This window comes from Tachypleus tridentatus, chromosome 12 (genome assembly GCF_004210375.1).
Source record: "Tachypleus tridentatus isolate NWPU-2018 chromosome 12, ASM421037v1, whole genome shotgun sequence".
Taxonomy (NCBI): Eukaryota; Metazoa; Arthropoda; class Merostomata; order Xiphosura; family Limulidae; genus Tachypleus; species Tachypleus tridentatus.
The window spans coordinates 136,827,822-136,853,444 of record NC_134836.1 but is presented as its reverse complement, the minus strand read 5'-3'; the positions used below and the strand labels follow the sequence as shown (position 1 = coordinate 136,853,444).

General features: G+C 34.5%; 1 protein-coding gene across 1 annotated transcript in view; it reads right to left on the bottom strand.

Moving 5' to 3' along the window:
• Nucleotides 1–13,542, bottom strand: part of LOC143234820 (uncharacterized) — a 55,874-nt gene extending 42,332 nt beyond the window's left edge. Inside the window, exon 1 of the mRNA XM_076472463.1 lies at nt 13,406–13,542. Within this exon, the coding sequence (XP_076328578.1) occupies nt 13,406–13,466 (61 nt within the window). The 5' untranslated portion in view covers nt 13,467–13,542. The remainder of the gene's footprint in view (nt 1–13,405) is intronic.
• Between the last annotated feature and the right edge of the window lie 12,081 nt (nt 13,543–25,623).

Sequence of the window (25,623 nt, the reverse complement as noted above, 5' to 3'; positions counted from 1 at the left end):
TGGGTAACAAGTTGGATAAAATATTAAACTCTTTTTGTTTGCTACACAGTGTTCTGTCTACTTTTTTGCTCACCACAAGCATCGAAACCCGGTTTTAGCATTTGAAACCGGAAGGTCTTTGAGCTAGTAAGGGACTGTAAAATAAAGGTTTTAAAGGTCCTGCCGTGAGTATGCAAGTGCATCTTTATTTCTTTGATAAACGTTTACGTAAACAATAAATTAGTGGCTATGCAACTGAACATCATAAATATTGAGGTGATTAAAACATGGAGGTACACTGGTTGTCTGTTTCCGTCTGAATTCGGTGTTTCAACTACAGAACTATCGAACTAAGTACGTCAGGTTTAGACACTTAGCTGATTTGTATGGTGGACTGTGTGTATTCTAGTGGGCAACGTAAGTATTGTCAAGTCCAAGACTCGAGCCGTGTAGGTCACATTTAAGAGAAAAGCAACTTTTACAGTCCAGATCCTCATAACAGGAAAACTGGAAAATATTTTTTATTAAACTAATTAAGTGACAATCGGAAAAATTGTATTATAAAGAAACATTTATGTTATGTGGCTCTTTGTTTTTAGTCTTTCTCACCCCGACAACCTCGGTATGTCCAATTACCAAGAGATAAATACCATGTGGAATGTGGTATATATTCAGAAAGAACCCGTAAAAACCAGTTGTCTGTCAACATTTCAGGTAACTGAGTTACAACTCTGACACCGTTATAGTTTCACTACTGCAGTCTCTATTTTATTTTATAAAAAAACACTTTTATTTCTGTTCTTTATTAACATATACACAATCGTAAGATTTGTTTGTTTGTAGTTAGTTGCAAAGATTGACAATGTAATATTAATGCTTCCCAACCACCGGTTTCAAAACCTGCTTTCTATCACCTATAAGTTTATAGACTTATCGCTGTACCACAGGGGTGTCAAACGGAAGGAAATCTTAAGACAATAAAGTTTTATAAAATAAGGTGTTTTTGTTTTTTTCTATTATCACAGAATCACGTTTTAGCAGTAGGTATTGTTCTATATTGTTACAGAATTAAGTTTTAGAAGTAGGTATTGTTCTATATTGTCACAGAATCAAGTTTTAGAAGTAGTTATTGTTCTATATTGTCACAGAATCAAGTTTTAAAATAAGGTGTTTTTTATATTGTCACAAAATCAAGTTTTAGAAGTAGGTATTGTTCCAATACAAAGAAGAATATCGCATTGTTAAATAATTTACTGATGATTTGACAGCACATTAAAGTCAAAGACACATTGCCATTTTTAGTGCACTCAAACACAATCTAGGGACTATAATATTTTTCAAAGAAAGGGCGTTAGATATTTTGTTTCTTTTGTTGAACACTTAGTGTTGACTTCATGATGTTCATCTGTGAAAACACGAAGCAACATGAAAAGTAAGTCTCTTTAAAAATTGTGCAACAGCGGAAGGTGATTTTAAGACTTGTAGTGCCTCATTTAGTGCCTCGTCTTTTCGCACAAAAACTGGCAGCTTGCCAACACCAATCTTCAAATGGGAACAGTGAAAGCGATAAGAAAACAATACATTTTTATTTGATATCTTTCAAGTCACGGTCGATTGTAGTGTGGGAAAAGACACGACGACTAAATCAGTAGAAATATTAAAAACTGGACGAATGGTTAAATAACACCTATTAACCATCTTTGCTTTTAGCCGCGGCATAACGGCTCACAGAATGGCTCCGAATGTTTGTGTGTTAAAGTACAAACCTTTATTTCGCAGCTGTCCTAAGTGGTACACTGGTATGTTTGAGGACTTAAAACGTTATAAAGCAGGTTTTGATACCCGTGGTTGGTAGAGCACAGATAGCCAATTGTGTAATTACAAACATGTAAACAATAGCTTATAGCTCCATCTCTTGGCCTATTAGAGGTCTAATTACAGCAGCGAATATTTAGGTCTCCCTCTTTTGTTATATTTGCAGTTTTCTGGCCTTAATTTAAGAATGGAACATTACTTTCTGAATATTTATATATAAAATGTATATACGTGCACTGTGCTTCTGTATCGTGTATGTATGTATGTATGTTATTCTTTTCTATTTTACAGAATGAAGAAATTGAAGAAAGTCCAAGCAACTATTTCAAATATACATCTTGGGTTTTCTTTGTGAATTGTTTTTATTAAAATCTGTTAACGAACTACTTAATACTTGCTGTAAATTCTAACTGCAAGAACGTTATCAGTTCACTAAACTAAATGAATGAAATGTATAATCCTACGTCCAATTAATGCCTTTAAGAGCAAAGGTTAAACATTTTGTTATTTTCAAAATTTTAAGAATTCCTAGTTAAGTATCTCTTTCTCTCTATTTAAAGTGCACGTACTAATGAAAGTCTTTTCATCTCCCAAGTGTGTTTCCATCCACGCCGTATTGAAACCAACTGTTGTCTTTTGCCCATTAATAAACATTGGTCATGAAGTAAAGTACGTTTATGGCTGTAATTACAAATTAAACCACCAGGCTGAGTGTATGATCTGAATGCCATAAGGGTATGACAAGTTTAATTTGTTAACCCTAATAAAATATGCTTCGATTGATCAAACAGATGTTTTAGTTTTAAAAGCCCTGGATCACACTGCCAGTAGTATTAATCCAAGCCTAAAGACATATATATGTTTGTGTGGTAATTGGTTCTTATAAATAAAACTTCCACGGTTATAATTTAATAGTGGCATTAAAAACGGTTGAGAATTGAATAAGGAAGTTTCAGTAATTTACGTTACGTAATAAGTTATAGATGTCGCATGTTACATTATTATTATCGATGTCGCATGTTACATTATTATTATCGATGTCGCATGTTACGTTATTATTATCGATGTCGCATGTTACATTATTATTAGTTTAGAATTTGGTTTGAGGTAAAGGTCAACGGATATTTATTTTCGTTTCCAATGTTTACTACAGAAACTCAATTAGTTAATGAGTTTTTGTTTCTTGTGATGACCAAAACTTGTGAACATTGTTCAGAAAACAAAGTGACAATCAGTTTGTTTGTTTTTATTTTTTTAATATCGTGCAAAGCTACTCGAAGGCTATTGGCACTAACCGATCCTAACTTAGAAATTATAGCTTAGATAGAAGGAACATAGTCAACTCGATCCGCCAATACTTGATTGGCTACTCTTTTACCAAAGAACTATACGATTGACCACAACCAGATAAACAAACAAAAACAGTCACAACTACAGAGAATCTTTCTACTCACCACAATTCTTCTAGTTTTGTCTAATATACGAAATTTCACTTGCTGAATCACAGGTTTTAGTGTCATCTCATATTTTGCTAAATAAACATATAACAGCACGTGGTCTAAGATTATTTGTGAGTATATTGTTGTGCTTGTTAGATAAATTAATTTTTAAACCTACTAGCTCATAGTAAGAAACAATTAAAGAATAACTTTGATTATGTTTTGCTACACTAATAGAACTGTTCATATAAAACACATTTTACATGTTTTATATGAAGCTAACGATGGTGGCAAACATAAGATAGATTTCTTTTAGAAACCCAGTGTTCCTTACTCTCAATACATCTTTGTTGTGTATACTGCTGTAATTAGATGAAGGTAAACACGTCAAAATGTAAAGACGAAACTTGAATATTATAGTTTTATTGTATCTTCCTTCGGTTGAAATCTGATAAAAAAAAGCCTTAAATTATTTTTAATCTATTAATTTATCAGTATATTCTTTACTTCCAAAACAGAAAATTCGTTAGAAATGTGTTGTTGTTTTTTCTGCAGAATGACAAGGTCAGAAACAGGTTACTGAATGTTAATATGTTGTTAAGTGTATAGCTTCACTACTGTACTGTACTCACTACGCGTATCGAAACTTGATTTTTAATTTTATAAGTTTCCAAATTTGCTGCTAAATCACTAGGGCTGAGGGCGGGGTTATGCTGAAAGGTGACTAAATATAGGTTTGTTTGTCTTACTGACAGCTGATTACAAAAATGTTAATTTTTTATTTAAATTTTCTAACAACTTAAAACTAGACAGTTGTTTTAATAGTTTTCCTTAATGTAATAAACGACCGCCTATAACACTGCTAACGTTTCTCGTAGACCTTTAAAACGAAACATTTTTGCTAAATTTATTTGAGTTACAATGTTGTTGTTTATCGAATTTATTTATTTAAAATATAGTTAGTTTTATACAAATCATTGAATATAATATATAAATCAGTTTTTCAATAAGTAAAAGACGAATTGAAATTTATTTAAAACAATCAATATTTAATACAACTTTATTTTATGGAGAAGTGAAAGTCAGAATTTCAAGAAAAACATAAATTGTTCAGTGAATTTGTTTTTACATCTATATGACGTTTAAAACGTTTTCATCGATTGCTCTGTTTAAATTTGTAATGTTGTGGATCTACTGTTAATATGAAAGTCTAACGTTTGAAATGGTTTTTCTACGTTATTTTCCCCGGAACCAAATCTTTGAACAGATGAATACTAAATTTACATTTTCCTTTTAACAGAAAATTCTGACAACAAGTGGACTTACGTTGAGTACATTATATGAGATATCAAAACCTCGTGGTTCATCTGTTACTCTGAGGAGTTATTACTCAGGTTGAATACATTATATGAGATATCAAAACCTAGTGGTTCAGCTGTTACTCTGAGGAGTTATTACTCAGGTTGAGTACATTATATGAGATATCAAAACCTAGTGGTTCAGCTGTTACTCTGAGGAGTTATTACTCAGGTTGAGTACATTATATGAGATATCAAAACCTAGTGGTTCAGCTGTTACTCTGAGGAGTTATTACTTAGGTTGAGTACATTATATGAGATATCAAAACCTAGTGGTTCAGCTGTTACTCTGAGGAGTTATTACTCAGGTTGAGTACATTATATGAGATATCAAAACCTAGTGGTTCAGCTGTTACTCTGAGGAGTTATTACTCAGGTTGAGTACATTATATGAGATATCAAAACCTAGTGGTTCATCTGTTACTCTGAGGAGTTATTACTCAGGTTAAGTACATTATATGAGATATCAAAACCTAGTGGTTCATCTGTTACTCTGAGGAGTTATTACTCAGGTTGAGTACATTATATGAGATATCAAAACCTAGTGGTTCATCTGTTACTCTGAGGAGTTATTACTCAGGTTGAGTACATTATATGAGATATCAAAACCTAGTGGTTCATCTGTTACTCTGAGGAGTTATTACTCAGGTTGAGTACATTATATGAGATATCAAAACCTAGTGGTTCATCTGTTACTCTGAGGAGTTATTACTCAGGTTGAGTACATTATATGAGATATCAAAACCTAGTGGTTCAGCTGTTACTCTGAGGAGTTATTACTCAGGTTGAGTACATTATATGAGATATCAAAACCTAGTGGTTCAGCTGTTACTCTGAGGAGTTATTACTCAGGTTGAGTACATTATATGAGATATCAAAACCTAGTGGTTCATCTGTTACTCTGAGGAGTTATTACTCAGGTTGAGTACATTATATGAGATATCAAAACCTAGTGGTTCAGCTGTTACTCTGAGGAGTTATTACTCAGGTTGAGTAAATTATATGAGATATCAAAACCTAGTGGTTCAGCTGTTACTCTGAGGAGTTATTACTCAGGTTGAGTACATTATATGAGATATCAAAACCTAGTTGTTCAGCTGTTACTCTGAGGAGTTATTACTCAGGTTGAGTACATTATATGAGATATCAAAACCTAGTGGTTCAGCTGTTACTCTGAGGAGTTATTACTCAGGTTGAGTACATTATATGAAATATCAAAACCTAGTGGTTCAGCTGTTACTCTGAGGAGTTATTACTCAGGTTGAGTACATTATGTGAGATATCAAAACCTAGTGGTTCAGCTGTTACTCTGAGGAGTTATTACTCAGGTTGAGTACATTATATGAGATATCAAAACCTAGTGGTTTATCTGTTACTCTGAGGAGTTATTACTCAGGTTGAGTACATTATATGAGATATCAAAACCTAGTGGTTCAGCTGTTACTCTGAGGAGTTATTACTCAGGTTGAGTACATTATATGAGATATCAAAACCTAGTGGTTCAGCTGTTACTCTGAGGAGTTATTACTCAGGTTGAGTACATTATATGAGATATCAAAACCTAGTGGTTCAGCTGTTACTCTGAGGAGTTATTACTCAGGTTGAGTACATTATATGAGATATCAAAACCTAGTGGTTCAGCTGTTACTCTGAGGAGTTATTACTCAGGTTGAGTACATTATGTGAGATATCAAAACCTAGTGGTTCAGCTGTTACTCTGAGGAGTTATTACTCAGGTTGAATACATTATATGAGATATCAAAACCTAGTGGTTCAGCTGTTACTCTGAGGAGTTATTACTCAGGTTGAGTACATTATATGAGATATCAAAACCTAGTGGTTCAGCTGTTACTCTGAGGAGTTATTACTCAGGTTGAGTACATTATATGAGATATCAAAACCTAGTGGTTCAGCTGTTACTCTGAGGAGTTATTACTTGGGTTGAGTACATTATATGAGATATCAAAACCTAGTGGTTCAGCTGTTACTCTGAGGAGTTATTACTCAGGTTGAGTACATTATATGAGATATCAAAACCTAGTGGTTCAGCTGTTACTCTGAGGAGTTATTACTCAGGTTGAGTACATTATATGAGATATCAAAACCTAGTGGTTCAGCTGTTACTCTGAGGAGTTATTACTCAGGTTGAGTACATTATATGAGATATCAAAACCTAGTGGTTCATCTGTTACTCTGAGGAGTTATTACTCAGGTTGAGTACATTATATGAGATATCAAAACCTAGTGGTTCAGCTGTTACTCTGAGGAGTTATTACTCAGGTTGAGTACATTATATGAGATATCAAAACCTAGTGGTTCAGCTGTTACTCTGAGGAGTTATTACTCAGGTTGAGTACATTATATGAGATATCAAAACCTAGTGGTTCAGCTGTTACTCTGAGGATTTATTACTCAGGTTGAGTACATTATATGAGATATCAAAACCTAGTGGTTCAGCTGTTACTCTGAGGAGTTATTGCGCTAAAAATTGAGTTTTGATACTCATGGTGGTCGCTGCACGGAGCATCCATCGTGTAGCTCTGGGCTTAGCAACAAAGACAAAAAATACAAATTCAATGAGGGATCTGGGTGGAATGCTTGTGGTTTTAGGATACACTCCCATCCTCTCAAAATTAAAAAAAAAAAACATTTTTAAATGTGTGTGTATATAATAGAAGACTAAAGTGGACTTGAATAGAAGAAAGCGATTTGTTTTGTAATTATATACTGTTTCTCGTCTGTCAACTATGCCATGAGACAGTACTGTATGTTTATTAATACAAACCTCGCGAGGTTTTAATTCCCATTGCGAAATTCTTTGAGTTTATCACTAAAAACAGACAATATATCAAAGCAAAATTTCCATTTCTAATGATAAGGCGGCAAAGATAGCCCAGGAAATGTTATCACCCAGTCTGTCTTCTGGTTCTAGCCAGTATATACATAAGAACGTTGTTGATATATTATAGTCTATGATGTTTGGGAAAGAACATTTGTATCAAGCTTTATATTGAATATATATTCAAATATTAAACAATTCCCTAGATAACAACGTGGTGAGCAGATCACAGATATACCACTTTGTAGTTTTCTACTTAACTTCAAACATAGTTTTTAAACTGTGGAAAGCCTGACTTCTAGTAAACATAAATTTATCTGTAGCTCTACAGAAAACTTCGGTACGATGGTGAGATATTAAGCTGAGTTCAGATACGTTTTAAACTGATTCTAATTATTAGAGACTCGGTTTATAAAACAGATTTCCCTGGCTTCATCCATATTCAATGTAACTTTATCTGTGTGTTTTCACGTCCCTTGTTCCTTTTACTGTTAACTCACTTTTTGTTTGTCTGTTACTGTTTGACAATTTGTCAGGATATAAACATCTTGGAATTACTTATACTTTTGACTGACTCTGTTCGTTAATGCAATGGAAGTGTGTCCTAATGTTAGCTGGAGAAAGCTTTTCGCGAACACTTTGGCGAAGATGTCTTTTAAACGAGTCTAGTAGGACTCGGCCCACTTACAATTATTCACCCAAGTAAAAGCAATGTCCTTACAACTGCTTTGTTACTGAAGCTACTATTGCAACGAGTTGAAGTAGCAGTTAAAGTACTAACGGATATTTGTATTGCTGTCTACACTAAATAGCAGTTGTAAACGGTAGCATAAAGGTGCTTACCGTATGCTCCGGTTTATTTTCAAAGATGTCGTTTAGATATAGTTTTCTCTCAGGTCATCATGCAGTAGGAAATGTCATTTTCAAAAATGCGGATGAAGCTTCGAAGATGTGATTCTTAAAACTGAAACTTATTTTAAAATATCCCGAACATATTCACGAGGAAAAATCTAAGAAAGGTTTCAAACAAGTTATTAATACAAGCCATGAAAGGCACTGCATTGCTGGACACGTTAACACAATTCGTAGACTTAGCCATCTAATCTGCATTGTTGTTAAACAAGTAAGAAGTCAAGTATGAAGTGTTATTTTGTACAAAGTAACTTTGTTATTTGTTTATTTATTGTATCTTAAGTTTTGAATAACTTATAATTATTTTACCATAAGAAAATCATATTTTATTTTGATTTCGGACACATAACAAAGTTTCAGGTGATACTGTCTTATTGACCCCTGACAACATGTCAGCTTCCACGTCCTCCTCAATTCCATCTACATCTTTCACACTGTAATGTTTGTTTGTTTCTTTTGTTCTGAATTTCGCGCAAAGCTACACGAGTTATTTGCACTAGCCGTTCCTACTTTAGTAATGATAGTCTATGGGAAAAGCAGTGAGTCAACACCACCCACCACCAACTTTTGGGCTACTATTTTATCATCGAATAATGGAATTGACAGTCATGTTATAACGATCCACGGTTGATAGGGCGAGCATGTTTGTTGTGAGGTGAACAATATGAGGGTTGAAGAATTGAACTGTGTATGTTTGCTGGGTTAGAGGTTTGATACGTCACTAACACTATCATTGTACGATATGCTCGCTGGGTTAGAGGTTTGATACGTCACTAACACTATCATTGTACGATATGCTCGCTGGGTTAGAGGTTTGATACGTCACTAACACTATCATTGTACGATATGTTCGCTGGGTTAGAGGTTTGATACGTCACTATCATTGTAAGATCTTCTAATTCTTGGATTTGTTACCAAGCAGAAAATATTTCTTTAAGACGAATAGAAACTTAATGCTTGCATGCTGATCATTATATCATTTTATATATAATTTTGTATATCACTATATCATCCTTTATGTATTATCCTTTATATCACTGTATCATTTATACTCTCGATCAAAATGAACAACATCAATGTACTTAATTCGAGACCATCATGAGACAGGAGTTACGTGTGTAATCTGTCTAATACAGAGGAGATGTTCAAACTTCTGTAGATATATATATTTTTCTTTTTTAATCTTTTACAAATAAAATTATTGCATATGTTTTTGTTTTATTAGTAATGTCTCTTCATCTAAGTTACATTCTGTACTCGTACTGTGAATCAAAACGTTATGATGAATCGAAATCACATTACATTAACGTTGTTTTAGTAAAACCCCAATGGTCTATCTGTTGTCCCCCGCAGGGAGTCGAACCCCTATCTTAGCGTTATAATTCCGCAACTCTATCACTGTCCTTCATGGAGACATCACATCAAATAAAATTCGAGATACGATCTTTTTTCTTTTAGCATTCAAGTCAAGCAAGAACATTAATGAAAACATTACGTTTCATTAGAAAGACATGTTGTTAGAGGATCAGATATCTTAACACCTGAATTGGTGTGTAAGTATCTTGTAGAAACCGTCTTAAAACGAACTAACAAACATGCGATAGACATGTTTGATAAAAATGCAAACTATATCAGATGAACTTCAAAGAATAACTAATCTAAAGCTAACCACTAAACTACTTCATAAACTATCTGTGATGTATCCTCTACAGATATCGAAACTCCATGAACTATCTGTGATGTATCCTCTACAGATATCGAAACTCCATGAACTATCTGTGATGTATCCTCTACAGATATCGAAACTCCATGAACTATCTGTGATGTATCCTCTACAGGTATCGAAACTCCATGAACTATCTGTGATGTATCCTATACAGGTATCGAAACTCCATGAACTATCTGTGATGTATCCTCTTCAGGTATCGAAACTCCATGAACTATCTGTGATATATCCTATACAGGTATCGAAACTCCATGAACTATCTGTGATGTATCCTATACAGGTATCGAAACTCCATGAACTATCTGTGATGTATCCTATACAGGTATCGAAACTCCATGAACTATCTGTGATGTATCCTATACAGGTATCGAAACTCCATGAACTATCTGTGATGTATCCTCTTCAGGTATCGAAACCCCTATTTTTGCGTCATACCTTTCTGCTGAGGTAGCAGGAGATATTTACAAAACAGATGGAATATTAGACCAGCACAAGTACCATGAGATACTGATCCATCATGTTATACTTAGTGGCTTGTATATTATAGATAACGTATTCTACTACCAAGAAAATAATGACCCCAAACACTCATCCAACTTGTGTAGAAATGATTTAACTAAGAAAGAAGCTGCTGGAGTCATTACCATGATACAATGTCCCACAGAGCCCCATACCAACCCAACTGAGTCGATCTAAGATTTGATAAATCAAACATATGGCAAATCAAAGGTTACTTCCAAAGAGATTTTATGAGTGTATTAGATACATTTGGAATAAAATCTAAAAGGAATCTTTGATTACATATGTTACAACTCTACCTATAAGACTGACTGCACTCATTAAATCAATAGAGTGACCCAAAATATTAACTGTTTACTGAACTCGAACTTCCACAGAGTCTCTGTCATACTAAGTGTGAAAATTAAAACTGTTTACTGAACTCGAACTTTCACAGAGTCTCTGTCATACTAAGTGTGAAAATTAAAACTGTTTACTGAACTCGAACTTTCACAGAGTCTCTGTCATACTAAGTGTGAAAATTAAAACTGTTTACTGAACTAGAACTTTCACAGAGTCTCTGTCATACTAAGTGTGAAAATTAAAACTGTTTACTGAACTCGAACTTTCACAGAGTCTCTGTCATACTAAGTGTGAAAATTAAAAACTGTTTACTGAACTCGAACTTTCACAGAGTCTCTGTCATACTAAGTGTGAAAATTAAAAACTGTTTACTGAACTAGAACTTTCACAGAGTCTCTGTCATACTAAGTATGAAAATTAAGAGTTTGTTTCAGCTGTGATTTACCTTCCATTGTTCTTTGAAAGTAGCCTGAAATCTAACAGTACCGTTCTACATAACATATACGTAATATCAAATACATTACATATACTTATATCAGAGATATACTATATTACATGTACTAAGATCACAGAAAACAACGTGTAACAGACCACATGTGTTACATAAATAAACCTCGTGTGTATGGTAACTGCTTGTGTATTTATTGTACGTGACACTGATAAATAAACCTCGTGTGTATGGTAACTGCTTGTGTATTTATTGTTCGTGACCCTGATAAATAAACCTCGTGTGTATGGTAACTGCTTGTGTATTTATTGTACGTGACACTGATAAATAAACCTCGTGTGTATGGTAACAACCTGTGTATTTATTGTACGTGACACTGATAAATAAACCTCGTGTGTATGGTAACAACTTGTGTATTTATTGTACGTGACACTGATAAATAAACCTCGTGTGTATAGTAACTACTTGTGTATTTATTGTACGTGACACTGATAAATAAACCTCGTGTGTATGGTAACTGCTTGTGTATTTATTGTACGTGACACTGATAAATAAACCTCGTGTGTATGGTAACTACTTGTGTATTTATTGTACGTGACACTGATAAATAAACCTCGTGTGTATGGTAACTACTTGTGTATTTATTGTACGTGACACTGATAAATAAACCTCGTGTGTATGGTAACTGCTTGTGTATTTATTGTTCGTGACACTGATAAATAAACCTCGTGTGTATGGTAACTACTTGTGTATTTATTGTACGTGACACTGATAAATAAACCTCGTGTGTATGGTAACTGCTTGTGTATTTATTGTACGTGACACTGATAAATAAACCTCGTGTGTATGGTAACTGCTTGTGTATTTATTGTACGTGACACTGATAAATAAACCTCGTGTGTATGGTAACTGCTTGTGTATTTATTGTTCGTGACACTGATAAATAAACCTCGTGTGTATGGTAACTACTTGTGTATTTATTGTACGTGACACTGATAAATAAACCTCGTGTGTATGGTAACTGCTTGTGTATTTATTGTACGTGACACTGATAAATAAACTTTGTGTGTGTGTGTTATAGTAGCGCTAACTCTATTCACCACACGTAACTTCTTGAGTTTGACTTCAGAAAAATACAATAACTAATATTTCAGTCTCTACAAACTGTTTAGTTTGTACACCAGCTGTAGCTACAACTAAACTTGGTACGTTATATGGGTTTGTACACCAGCTGGAGCTAAAATGTGAGGAATAACTTGCAGTTATTGTTGAGTTATGTTTTAAAGTTCACATGACCACAACGTCATGCATACCTATCTGTATAATACTTTACAAGACCACAACAGAGCACAACTAAGCCATTGTCTATTTGTGTGTTTAACTGTACAGAAACAAACCAAAGCGAAGACGTTGGTTGAAACAAAAACGCGAACTCGTTGTCACGCTGTTGCTCACCTGTAGATCTGTTGGCTTATAACGCTAAAAATCAAATTTTGAGAAGACTCACCGTGTGGGCAGTGCACACATAGCCCACTGTGTAGTATGTAACAACAAGTAACATACTATTATTACTTCTATTTCGGCTATACCTTTTACAACGTGTTAAAATTACTGAACGATATTTTATCGTGTTTTACTACCGTCTAAATACTGAGAATATCTTTATTTGCTATGTTTAAAAACACCACCCTATGGTTGAAACTGTGATACATAAATCATACAGCTTATAAAAACGCCAATCGTACGTCATCAAGACATTTAAGGACCCAGCAGATAAAAATCCACACAATAATGCTATGAAAGTCCAAGCGTCTTGCCCGGCATGTGAGGTCTTCACTGCCGCGATTACGACTTCATGTCGCCGCTAGCCAGACATATCCCTAACGATCGATTATCATGCCTTATCACTAGCTATCTACAGATAGGTGTTAGAACGTTACACACAGAAAAGAAACATAATTAATGATGCAATAGTGTTCCCTCATTAGAAACTGGGAAAACTAATTTTATGTATTATTATAAACTAACCTTGTCCGTGGATAAGAAGGAAAACAACAGTCAAACAGCCAGTGTATCCGGTGGAGGACATTTTTAAATATGTAAGTTGAAGAAATTCTCTGTACCTGCAAGACAGCTTCGGATGTACGAAGACGTTCACTGGTGGTCAGCCGCACTGCAACACTCCTATCTTCACGTTGTGAGCGCCATCTCGTGTGAGTATGTGAATTAAAATAATCAAAAGTCGGCATGAATTCAACGGATAAAATTTTATTTTTTATGCCGTGAAAAGAAACCAAAACTTAAATTAAAATCTAGAATACGATTTATGTGGGATTTTCTGTTTGTTTCAGATATCTGAACAAAAATAATCTCTAGAAGGTAGACGGCTAGCAGAGCACTAACCGTCAGTTCTTGACACACTTTACGCAAATAATGGGACTAAACTGTCACTTTTATAACACACCCACGGCTCCGAAGTGTTAAATTCGATATCTTTGTGTCAATGAAATGCGGATAATGGACACTCAAGTCCACAGTCTGTCATGCTAATCACTGGACCACGACCTCTCCTGAAACTCAAGTCCACAGTCTGTCATGCTAATCACTGGACCACGACCTCTCCTGTAAAGCTTGTCTTGCAAGATTTATGTAATTCCACCTTATTCGTTTCAAAACATAATAAACCTTTAAACAAATAATTTTTGACAAGAAACCCACTTGAAATAAAATGTATCTTATGGGTATTAACACCTTTATTGATAAGCAGAGAACAACGCTTCAACCTTCCTTGGTCATCTTCAGATTAACAAAGAGAGAGTTTTGCAACTGACCGTTGCCGGGCACATTTTCTAGAGACGAGGATATAAACGGGCACAGGATTGTAGGGGGCGTTCCAGTGGAATGTTAGGTTCTGTGTGTCAATAAGTGTTAATACCAACCGTTCTGAAATGCATTTAAACAAATAATGTTAGGAGAGGTCAAGTTATAGAAATTTTCTTGTGTCTACCTACGGGAATAAATATTTCTTCGTAGCGCGTTTGACGCTAATCAAATACAAATATCAGTTTTAATTCTCTTTTTTTAAATTAATGATTTAGTATGTTAGTGTGTGTTTTCTTATAGCAAAGCCACATCGGGCTATCTGCTGCGTTCACCGATATAGAAATGTTTACTGCTGATATACCGAACTCTCCAATGTCCTTACTCTATAGAAATGTTTACTGCTGATACACCGAACTCTCCAATGTCCTTACTCCATAGAAATGTTTACTGCTGATACACCGAACTCTCCAATGTCCTTACTCCATAGAAATGTTTACTGCTGATATACCGAATTCTCCAATGTCCTTACTCTATGATTCGTTATCTTCCGCTTGTAATGCGGTAATAATACGAAAACGAACTTGTACTGGTCTTGGTTTCATTTTGTCCTAACAGATTTCAGTGTTATGCATTCATAGCCTAGAACAATAATATATTGTAGAAACTACCTATATAAGTATTAAAAACAAATACAAATGTGAAAACAGAAAACATGCACAACATATGTTATAGAAGGATGGATTCTTTCCACGTAATATTCCTTTCGTTAACAGGTTGCAATGGGTAGTTGGAAATATTATGTATATTAGACACGAGTTCAATATTTCGAGTACTAAAACTGTTATTTTGAAACACAAATATAGACTCAACTACCAGTCGTAATCTTTCAACAAACTGAATAATGTTTGTAGGTTTTATGTTTCTCAACTCCGTTACCGTCAACAAACGTTTAGTATGTTTCATTGGTATTATATATGGAGCTTTCAATAATAATTTGGTTTAGTTATAACAATATTCAGGAAGTCCTTCATTTAACACGTGCGAACGAGACCTTGGATGAGTTGTCTGGTTGTTGTCAACTGGACCCTCTCTGTCTTTTATATTTGCCTTGTTGACCGTTAAGTTAACCTTTTCTGACTATCAGCTTCATAAGCACGTGGAGAGATAGAGCTGTGATTGGCTTACGTAGTGCACGTGACAGAAGAGATTCTTTTAATTGTTTGGATGTGTTGGTCCTCTTGTTATATTAGTCGAAACTATTGTATTAACTTTAGACTTCAAAGTTTTGGTTGAGTGTAAATGGTAGTCTTTGTTCTAAAGTTTGACTAATAAGGTTAACTCTTTAGCTCAGTTTATGACTGGGTTCTGATCAGTTTTGATCAGTTCCATTTTTGCTGGATTTCGGCTGAAGCCAGTCACAGATTTTTGTAGATAAAAGTTTATTGACTTCTTACTCTCGGCATAATATCAGATGTTCACAATGATATAAATGCGTTCCAGTCAAATTGAACATTTCTCTTGTTTGTCATAATGATACAAATGTGTTCCAGTCAAATTGAACACTCCTCATGTTTGTCATAATGATATAAATGTGTTCCAGTCAAACTGAACACTCCTCTTGTTTGTCATAATGATATAAATGTGTTCCAGTCAAACTGAACACTTCTCATGTTTGTCATAATGATACAAATGTGTTCCAGTCAAATTGAACACTCTTCATGTTTGTCATAATGATATAAATGTGTTCCAGTCAAACTGAACACTCCTCTTGTTTGTCATAATGATATAAATGTGTTCCAGTCAAACTGAACACTTCTCATGTTTGTCATAATGATATAAATGTGTTTCAATCAAACTGAACACTCCTCTTGTTTGTCATAATGATATAAATGTGTTCCAGTCAAACTGAACACTTCTCATGTTTGTCATAATGATATAAATGTGTTTCAATCAAACTGAACACTTCTCATGTTTGTCATAATGATATAAATGTGTTTCAATCAAACTGAACACTCCTCTTGTTTGTCATAATGATATAAATGTGTTCCAGTCAAACTGAATACTTCTCATGTTTGTCATAATGATATAAATGTGTTTCAATCAAACTGAACACTTCTCTTGTTTGTCATAATGATATAAATGTGTTCCAGTCAAACTGAACACTTCTCATGTTTGTCATAATGATACAAATGTGTTCCAGTCAAACTGAACACTTCTCATGTTTGTCATAATGATATAAATGTGTTCCAGTCAAACTGAACACTTCTCTTGTTTGTCATAATGATATAAATGTGTTCCAGTCAAATTGAACACTTCTCATGTTTGTCATAATGATATAAATGTGTTCCAGTCAAACTGAACACTCCTCTTGTTTGTCATAATGATATAAATGTGTTCCAGTCAAACTGAACACTTCTCTTGTTTGTCATAATGATATAAATGTGTTCCAGTCAAACTGAACACTCCTCATGTTTGTCATAATAATATAAATGTGTTCCAGTCAAACTGAACACTCCTCTTGTTTGTCATAATGATATAAATGTGTTCCAGTCAAACTGAACACTCCTCTTGTTTGTCATAATGATATAAATGTGTTCCAGTCAAACTGAACACTTCTCTTGTTTGTCATAATGATATAAATGTGTTCTAGTCAAACTGAACACTCCTCATGTTTGTCATAATAATATAAATGTGTTCCAGTCAAACTGAACACTCCTCTTGTTTGTCATAATGATAGAAATGTGTTCCAGTCAAACTGAACACTCCTCTTGTTTGTCATAATGATAGAAATGTGTTCCAGTCAAACTGAACACTCCTCTTGTTTGTCATAATGATAGAAATGCGTTCCAGTCAAACTGAACACTTCTCTTGTTTAACATAATGATATAAATGTGTTCCAGTCAAACTGAACACTTCTCATGTTTGTCATAATGATAGAAATGCTTTCCAGTCAAACTGAACACTCCTCTTGTTTGTCATAATGATATAAATGTGTTCCAGTCAAACTGAACACTCCTCTTGTTTGTCATAATGATATAAGTGTGTTCCAGTCAAACTGAACACTCCTCTTGTTTGTCATAATGATATAAGTGTGTTCCAGTCAAACTGAACACTCCTCTTGTTTGTCATAATGATATAAATGTGTTCCAGTCAAACTGAACACTCCTCTTGTTTGTCATAATGATATAAGTGTGTTCCAGTCAAACTGAACACTCGTCTTCTATCTAAGATAAAAGTAGTTAATTCTAAACTATTTTACTGTAAACTGAAATGCTCTTTATTATTACTGTCTTTAGAATTTTCATTTTCGTTGTCCCCTGGAATATTGAGTTTCAAACATTTCGATTTATATTCATGAAGCAAGACAAAGTGAGCTTCACTGTAATCTCTGAGCTGTTTCCTCAGACGAGAACATAACATTACCTGAGCTTTATTATAAATATAGTTATAAACCACTTTGACACGGATGGATCTACTTATCTTCTTTGTAAAACTATCTAAATGTCTTGCTTGTCATATTTACTCTTGCCGACTAGGTAGAATTTTATGGTTTTTTGTTTAGAATTAAACTCCATAAACGATAACGTGCTCCGTGTCGATCTGGTGTTTTATGAAATGTGTCACTATTAACCAAAACTGCATTAAGATCTATTAATTGATTAAATGTCACGTGTTTCTTTTAGACCATTTTGTTCTTGTGATGGTCTTTGAAGACGTGTGTCTGCCCAACTTTTGAAATTTCTAAATGTAATAACATTTATAGTGAATTTTAAACACAGTTTGGCTAACATGTTCGAAAAAATAAGTTTTTACTGCAACTACCAATTTAAATTTGTTTATATGTTTGCGAACTCACACCGTTAGAAACCGGATTACGGTATCCGTGATGGGCAAAGCAGAGATACATCGTGTAGATTTGTCCTTGATTCCAAACAATCAATGAATCACATTTTTAAATCAAAAAACGAGTCGCGAAGGATTAAGATAAAGCTGTAACAATACCGATGTGTCCAATCGTCGGGCGTCTTGGGATAAAGGCCGAAAACTCCGCTAATAGCCAGGTTACCCAACTAAAGACCTTATACAGGGACTCATTACATATTAATCATTACATCATGCGAAAATATATAACGTTTAGACAGATAGTTCTACTAGCTAAAAAGTTGGATATAAAATTTAATTTGAAACAGTTAGAAACCTGAGTTAATTACAAATATTTATAACGTGATCAGAAAACAAAAGAAAACAGTTGAGTAACTTCAAACTGGTCTTAAATATTTTTCTTCAGGGACGAGAACTAGACGAACATCATGATAAAACAAGACATAAAGTCAGGGACGAGAACTAGACGAACATCATGATAAAACAAGACATAAAGACAGGGACGAGAACTAGATGAACATCATGATAAAACAAGACATAAAGACAGGGACGAGAACTAGATGAACATCATGATAAAACAAGACATAAAGTCAGGGACGAGAACTAGATGAACATCATGATAAAACAAGACATAAAGTCAGGGACGAGAACTAGACGAACATCATGATAAAACAAGACATAAAGACAGGGACGAGAACTAGACGAACATCATGATAAAACAAGACATAAAGTCAGGGACGAGAACTAGACGAACATCATGATAAAACAAGACATAAAGTCAGGGACGAGAACTAGACGAACATCATGATAAAACAAGACATAAAGACAGGGACGAGAACTAGACGAACATCATGATAAAACAAGACATAAAGTCAGGGACGAGAACTAGACGAACATCATGATAAAACAAGACATAAAGTCAGGGACGAGAACTAGACGAACATCATGATAAAACAAGACATAAAGACAGGGACGAGAACTAGACGAACATCATGATAAAACAAGACATAAAGTCAGGGACGAGAACTAGACGAACATCATGATAAAACAAGACATAAAGTCAGGGACGAGAACTAGACGAACATCATGATAAAACAAGACATAAAGTCAGGGACGAGAACTAGATGAACATCATGATAAAACAAGACATAAAGTCAGGGACGAGAACTAGATGAACATCATGATAAAACAAGACATAAAGTCAGGGACGAGAACTAGACGAACATCATGATAAAACAAGACATAAAGTCAGGGACGAGAACTAGATGAACATCATGATAAAACAAGACATAAAGTCAGGGACGAGAACTAGACGAACATCATGATAAAACAAGACATAAAGACAGGGACGAGAACTAGACGAACATCATGATAAAACAAGACATAAAGTCAGGGACGAGAACTAGACGAACATCATGATAAAACAAGACATAAAGTCAGGGACGAGAACTAGACGAACATCATGATAAAACAAGACATAAAGACAGGGACGAGAACTAGACGAACATCATGATAAAACAAGACATAAAGACAGGGACGAGAACTAGACGAACATCATGATAAAACAAGACATAAAGTCAGGGACGAGAACTAGACGAACATCATGATAAAACAAGACATAAAGTCAGGGACGAGAACTAGACGAACATCATGATAAAACAAGACATAAAGACAGGGACGAGAACTAGACGAACATCCTGATAAAACAAGACATAAAGACAGGGACGAGAACTAGACGAACATCGTGATAAAACAAGACATAAAGACAGGGACGAGAACTAGACGAACATCATGATAAAACAAGACATAAAGACAGGGACGAGAACTAGACGAACATCATGATAAAACAAGACATAAAGTCAGGGACGAGAACTAGACGAACATCATGATAAAACAAGACATAAAGTCAGGGACGAGAACTAGACGAACATCATGATAAAACAAGACATAAAGACAGGGACGAGAACTAGACGAACATCACGATAAAACAAGACATAAAGACAGGGACGAGAACAAGACGAACATCGTGATAAAACAAGACATAAAGACAGGGACGAGAACTAGATGAACATCATGATAAAACAAGACATAAAGAAAGGGACGAGAACTAAATGAACATCATGATAAACAAGACATAAAGACAGGGACGAGAACTAGATTAACATCATGATAAAACAAGACATAAAGACAGGGACGAGAACTAGATGAACATCATGCTAAAACAAGACATAAAGACAGGGACGAGAACTAGATGAACATCATGATAAAACAAGACATAAAGACAGGAACGAGAACTAGATGAACATCATGATAAAACAAGACATAAATATGTTCTAATCGTTCTTTTCTAATAAACACGGGAAGGAAAATGAATGAATAAAAACTACGTGGCAACGTAGGTTGACACTTCAGTAGATAAAAGTCACAATAACTATGTTAGAGCCCTTGTCGTCACGTTAGGTCGTGCTCTATTTAACAGTGAAAATATCTCTGCTCTAATAAGCCGTATCTTTCAGGCTGTCGTGTAAAATACCTCCTTGCATACTTTCTATGACACCTTCAGTGAGTGAAAAAGACGGTTTCTCATCACTTCCTTTAAAATCCCTATAGGTCCGGCATGGCCAGGTGGGTTAAGGCGTTTGACTCGTAATCCGAGGGTCGCGTGTTTGAATCCCCGTCGCACCAAACATGCTCGCTCTTATAGCCGTGGGGGCATTATAATGTGACGGTCAATCCCACTAATCGTTGATAAAAGAATAGCCCAAGAGTTAGCGGTGAATGGTGATGACTAGTTGCCTTCCCTCTAGACTTACACTGCTAAATTAGGGACGGCTAGCGCAATAGCCTTCGTGTAGCTTTGCGCGAAATTAAGAAAGGAACAAATTCCCTATCATGTGGGATGTTTTCTATCACGTGGGAGATTTTTCTCTTACGTGGGAGGTTTTTCTATCACGTGGGAGGTTTTTCTATCATGTGGGAGGTTTTTCTATCATGTGGGAGGTTTTTCTATCACGTGTGATGTTTCCTTATGGAATAGCATTAATACCCCTTTCATTTTCCAACTCCTTGAGGCATGCGATGGTTGAATGGATAGCTGTAAAAATAAGTTGTGTACCCATAGTTTCTATCGCTTTTACACACGGAAATAGTCATTATTATATTGCGTACTGTTGCCAAGGGCACGTAAAAAGCATTTGCTACTAACCTACGTGTTCACGAATTCTTATCTGTTACAAGACGCCACACGAATTTTACCTCGGATGGGGTTTGACTTGCTTCAGGTATATTTGTGAATGGTCCTGGTACCTCAAGTTGACCCATATTAATTTATTTTCAAATGCTATTAAGGTCAAAATATATCACCGTCTCCAAAACTCAAAATCCTCAGGAAAAACACACGTTTATCATCTGATTCCACGAACACTTTGCGATAGAAAGAATTGTTACATAACCTTTCCTAAAGCCATCTAGTTTTTGTCACTTTATTTGTTTGTTTAAGTACAAACTACTGGAGGATATTTAGTGGCATCACACAATTTACAAAACTTAAACAATGTCAATATATAGTTGTGATACATTCTGTTCCACCACAACTTTATATCAACTGTGATTGTTGTCTATTTCCTCAAAATCGTTTTAATATAACGTAATGACCTCTCTATAGAAATGGTATAGTTGTCAGCATGTTATTGTGTCAGGTGTGATTTATTATAGAACAAGTGTTGTGTTTCATGGTGATTCAGACATTTACTGGAACCTGAGTGTTACTGTGTCAGGTACTCAAATGTAACATACCCAGCTGTGATGGTAGTGTGGTAATTATTTCATATTGATACAATATAGTATGGAAATAAAGTATTAATATCATACTGATCACTGATTATGACTAAATAAAGGACAATCAGTATTATAATCAAACGGTGACAAGTTATAAGTACAATGTTTTGTTGCTGCTATATTTGTTAAGTATGAAGTTATACGATTGGTTTAAAACCCGATATTTCTGTGCTCTCTGTATTTTCTTATTTCAAGATTATTCCAAAAATATCTCAAGGTCGATCCATGTTTATCCCAACTTAATAAACTGTGTCAGAAGGAAGAACAAATAACTTTTAGAAATACAATACGAGTATACTTTTGTTATGAAGTTAAGCCAAAGCTACACAATGGGTTATCTGTACTCTGCCCATCACAGGTATCAAACTTCGGTTTCAGAGTGTTGTATGTCCGCAGACGTACCGCTGTGACCCTGGGGGGGGGGGGAACTGGACGAGCTTAGAAATGAATTATGAGTAATACAAGATTGTTTGTGCTTGTGTGTGCCCACGTTCTTATCTATGGATATGTTGAACAGCATTATAAAGCAGGACACACTGAGCTGTAAAGTCGTGATGTTGAAAGCGTTAACTCGTCATATATTTTCCTCACCAACTCTCTGGCAGTTTGTTTTTGTTTGTTCGTTTATGAATTTCGCGTAAAGCTACACGAGGGTTATCTTCGCAAACCGTCCCTAATTTAGCAGTGTAAGACTAGAGGGAAGGCAACTAGTCATCACCATTCACCGCTAACTCTTGGGCTACTCTTTTACCAACGATTAGTGGGATAGACCGTAACATTATAACGCTCCTACAGCTAAAAGGGCGAGCATGTTTGGTATCTCTTAACAACTTGGCCATGTCGGGACGTAGCGATATATAAAAGAACAATAATCATACACGGCGAAGAAAGAAACAAGAGAACGTTTCAAATCGATTAACCATATTTTGTCAGTTTGAAAACAAAAGTGAAACGTTATTGTGTTTAGATATTTCATAATATATAGCACAATGGCTACAATTTTTTTTATAAATAACTAGACTACGAACATTTATTTCACGATTTCACCTCACTCTTCACGTACTTTACTTCATTCTTCACGTATTTTACCTCACTCTTCACGTACTTTACCTCACTCTTTACGTATTTTACCTCACTCTTCACGTTATTTACCTCACTCTTTACGTACTTTACCTCACTCTTCACGCACTTTACCTCACTCTTCACGTGTTTTACCTCACTCTTCACGTATTTTACCTCACTCTTCACGTACTTTACCTCACTCTTTACGTACTTTATCTCGCTCTTTACGTACTTTATCTCGCTCTTCACGTACTTTACCTCACTCTTCACGTGTTTTACCTCACTCTTTGCGTACTTTATCTCGCTCTTCACGTACTTTACCTCACTCTTTACGTGTTTTACCTCACTCTTCACGTATTTGAGAAATATTCTTTGAACTTTAGTATAATTGCTTTTCCTGATTATGTACTTTTGTTTTACGAATTTCAGTTAATTATCTTTTCTATCAAAGTGTTTAATAAGTACACACTAGAAAATTTATTTACTGATAAAGGTTCCTCGAGAGCAAGTATGTAAAGCTGAAAAGAGATCTAACAGCCAATACGATTTATACTAGTTAAAGATAACAAACCGTTGCCTAGTTACGTACTAGCAAGTACCACGTGCAGACAGTTTTGTTCTTACTGTCAAGTGCGTTGTACGAAATGTGATTCAAAATGGCGGAAGGTACTAAGCTATTTACTGGTGATTACTTGGTATTTAGTGGGTTGATTTATTTATAGATATGGATTAAGTCTTCTCATGAACTTTAATTCTCACATACAGATATGTATGTATATAATTAAATATATTAGTAGAAAAATGCGAATGTAAAGAAATAGACAAATTAAAGAGAAATGACCTCGAACAATTATAGTCGTAATTGATTTCAGGCCAGAAACAATCCCCATGTTGTGTGTTGTGCATTTGTTTCATATTCAATTTTAATTCTATATTCTTTCAAGATACCATTCGCATATTGTCCATAGAGAAACTTAAAAAACCGCAACAAGTGTTGAGACGTAAAGTCGATCTATAAGCCAAATAGAGTACTTCTGTAAGGTTCTAATGATAATATATTATATCAACCAACACGTGCCCAACTTAAAGAAAAGCTAATAATAAAACGTATCAAATCCACTCGGGAAGAAAACAAAGCCTCAAAGCAGAATTTCACCAAAAAGAAACTATGTTAGAATGTTTCTTATCAACTACACATATCTCATTTAATAGAATTATCTAATTAAGTCTGATATACTTAATGCAGTAAGATGCCACATTATTTAAATTTTAACAAGCCCCTCACAAGCCAATGAGACATGTTGAAAGAAAAAAAAACAATCCAATCACGTTTCTCTTCATTTGAAATGAATTTTTTTAAAATATTTTTATTGGCTAAGAAGAATATATTTCCCGCACTCTATTAGTTATGACGTCGTGAAAAGTTATTTAAGTGTTAAGGTGAGCAATATATGTCAGTATAACACAAGCTAAGTACAAAAAGCATGAAAGTCTCCAAATAACACATAGAGATATTCAGGAACTGTTTAGACCTACGTTGGTAGATATTGTTCAGCAGCAAGTCGAGTACAATGTATGTTTGTAGCTGCTTTCAAAGTGTCCCCATCTACCTGTCATACTGCTGACTATCGTGATGATTCGACTTTCCCTACCGAATAACAGGTTCGTAGTTCAGTTGAAAACAAATATATAAAGGTGATAACCGAAACAAAAAAGAAAAAAAAACAGAAAATTAAACAAAAATGTTTAATTAAAGATACTGAGAATGTGGCTTTAATGATATGTAATGAATTTACTTTTAGCGGGTAGACCTTAGTACTAGCTAGTATGGAGACTTTGAGGATATTATATTTTACTTGGAAATTTTCCAATTAATAAACGAAAACTCGTCTCGAGAAGATACGTCCTAAAGCACCCTCCTTCTGAGTTTCTGGATTGAACTTACTTTTAATATTCAACAAATTGAAGTGTAAGACGCCCCCTGGTTCCTGAGGAAGGTGTTAAAAATTATTTCTATTTGTGTTCGGTTTCAAATTTTTATATTATACGTTTGCGCTTTTGATAAATATTACATAAGTTCCACTATTTACTACCTTGAATATTTATATAATTCTAAAGAATATTTAGTGATAACAAAAGTGTTAGAGAGCATAACGTGTAGAATACTGTATTATTATTTCTTGATTGTTTTGTTAATTTGCACATAGTTATCATTGCCTTTGTTTTGTTTATTTATTTAATATTGCTAATTCTTATGTTTATTTACCTAATATTGATAGTTGTTCTGTTTATTTACTCTATATTAGTACTTTTTGAGATATTTATATCATATTATTGTTTGACAGTTGTTCTGTTTATTTACTCTGTGTTATTACTTGTCAGTTGTTTGAGATATTTACATCATATTATTGTTTGACAGTTGTTCTGTTTATTTACTCTGTGTTATTACTTGTCAGTTGTTTGAGATATTTACATCATACTATTGTTTGACAGTTGTTCTGTTTATTTACTCTGTGTTATTACTTGTCAGTTGTTTGAGATATTTACATCATATTATTGTTTGATAGTTGTTCTGTTTATTTACTCTGTGTTATTACTTGTCAGTTGTTTCGATTACATTTCTTATAAAATCTTCTTTTCAC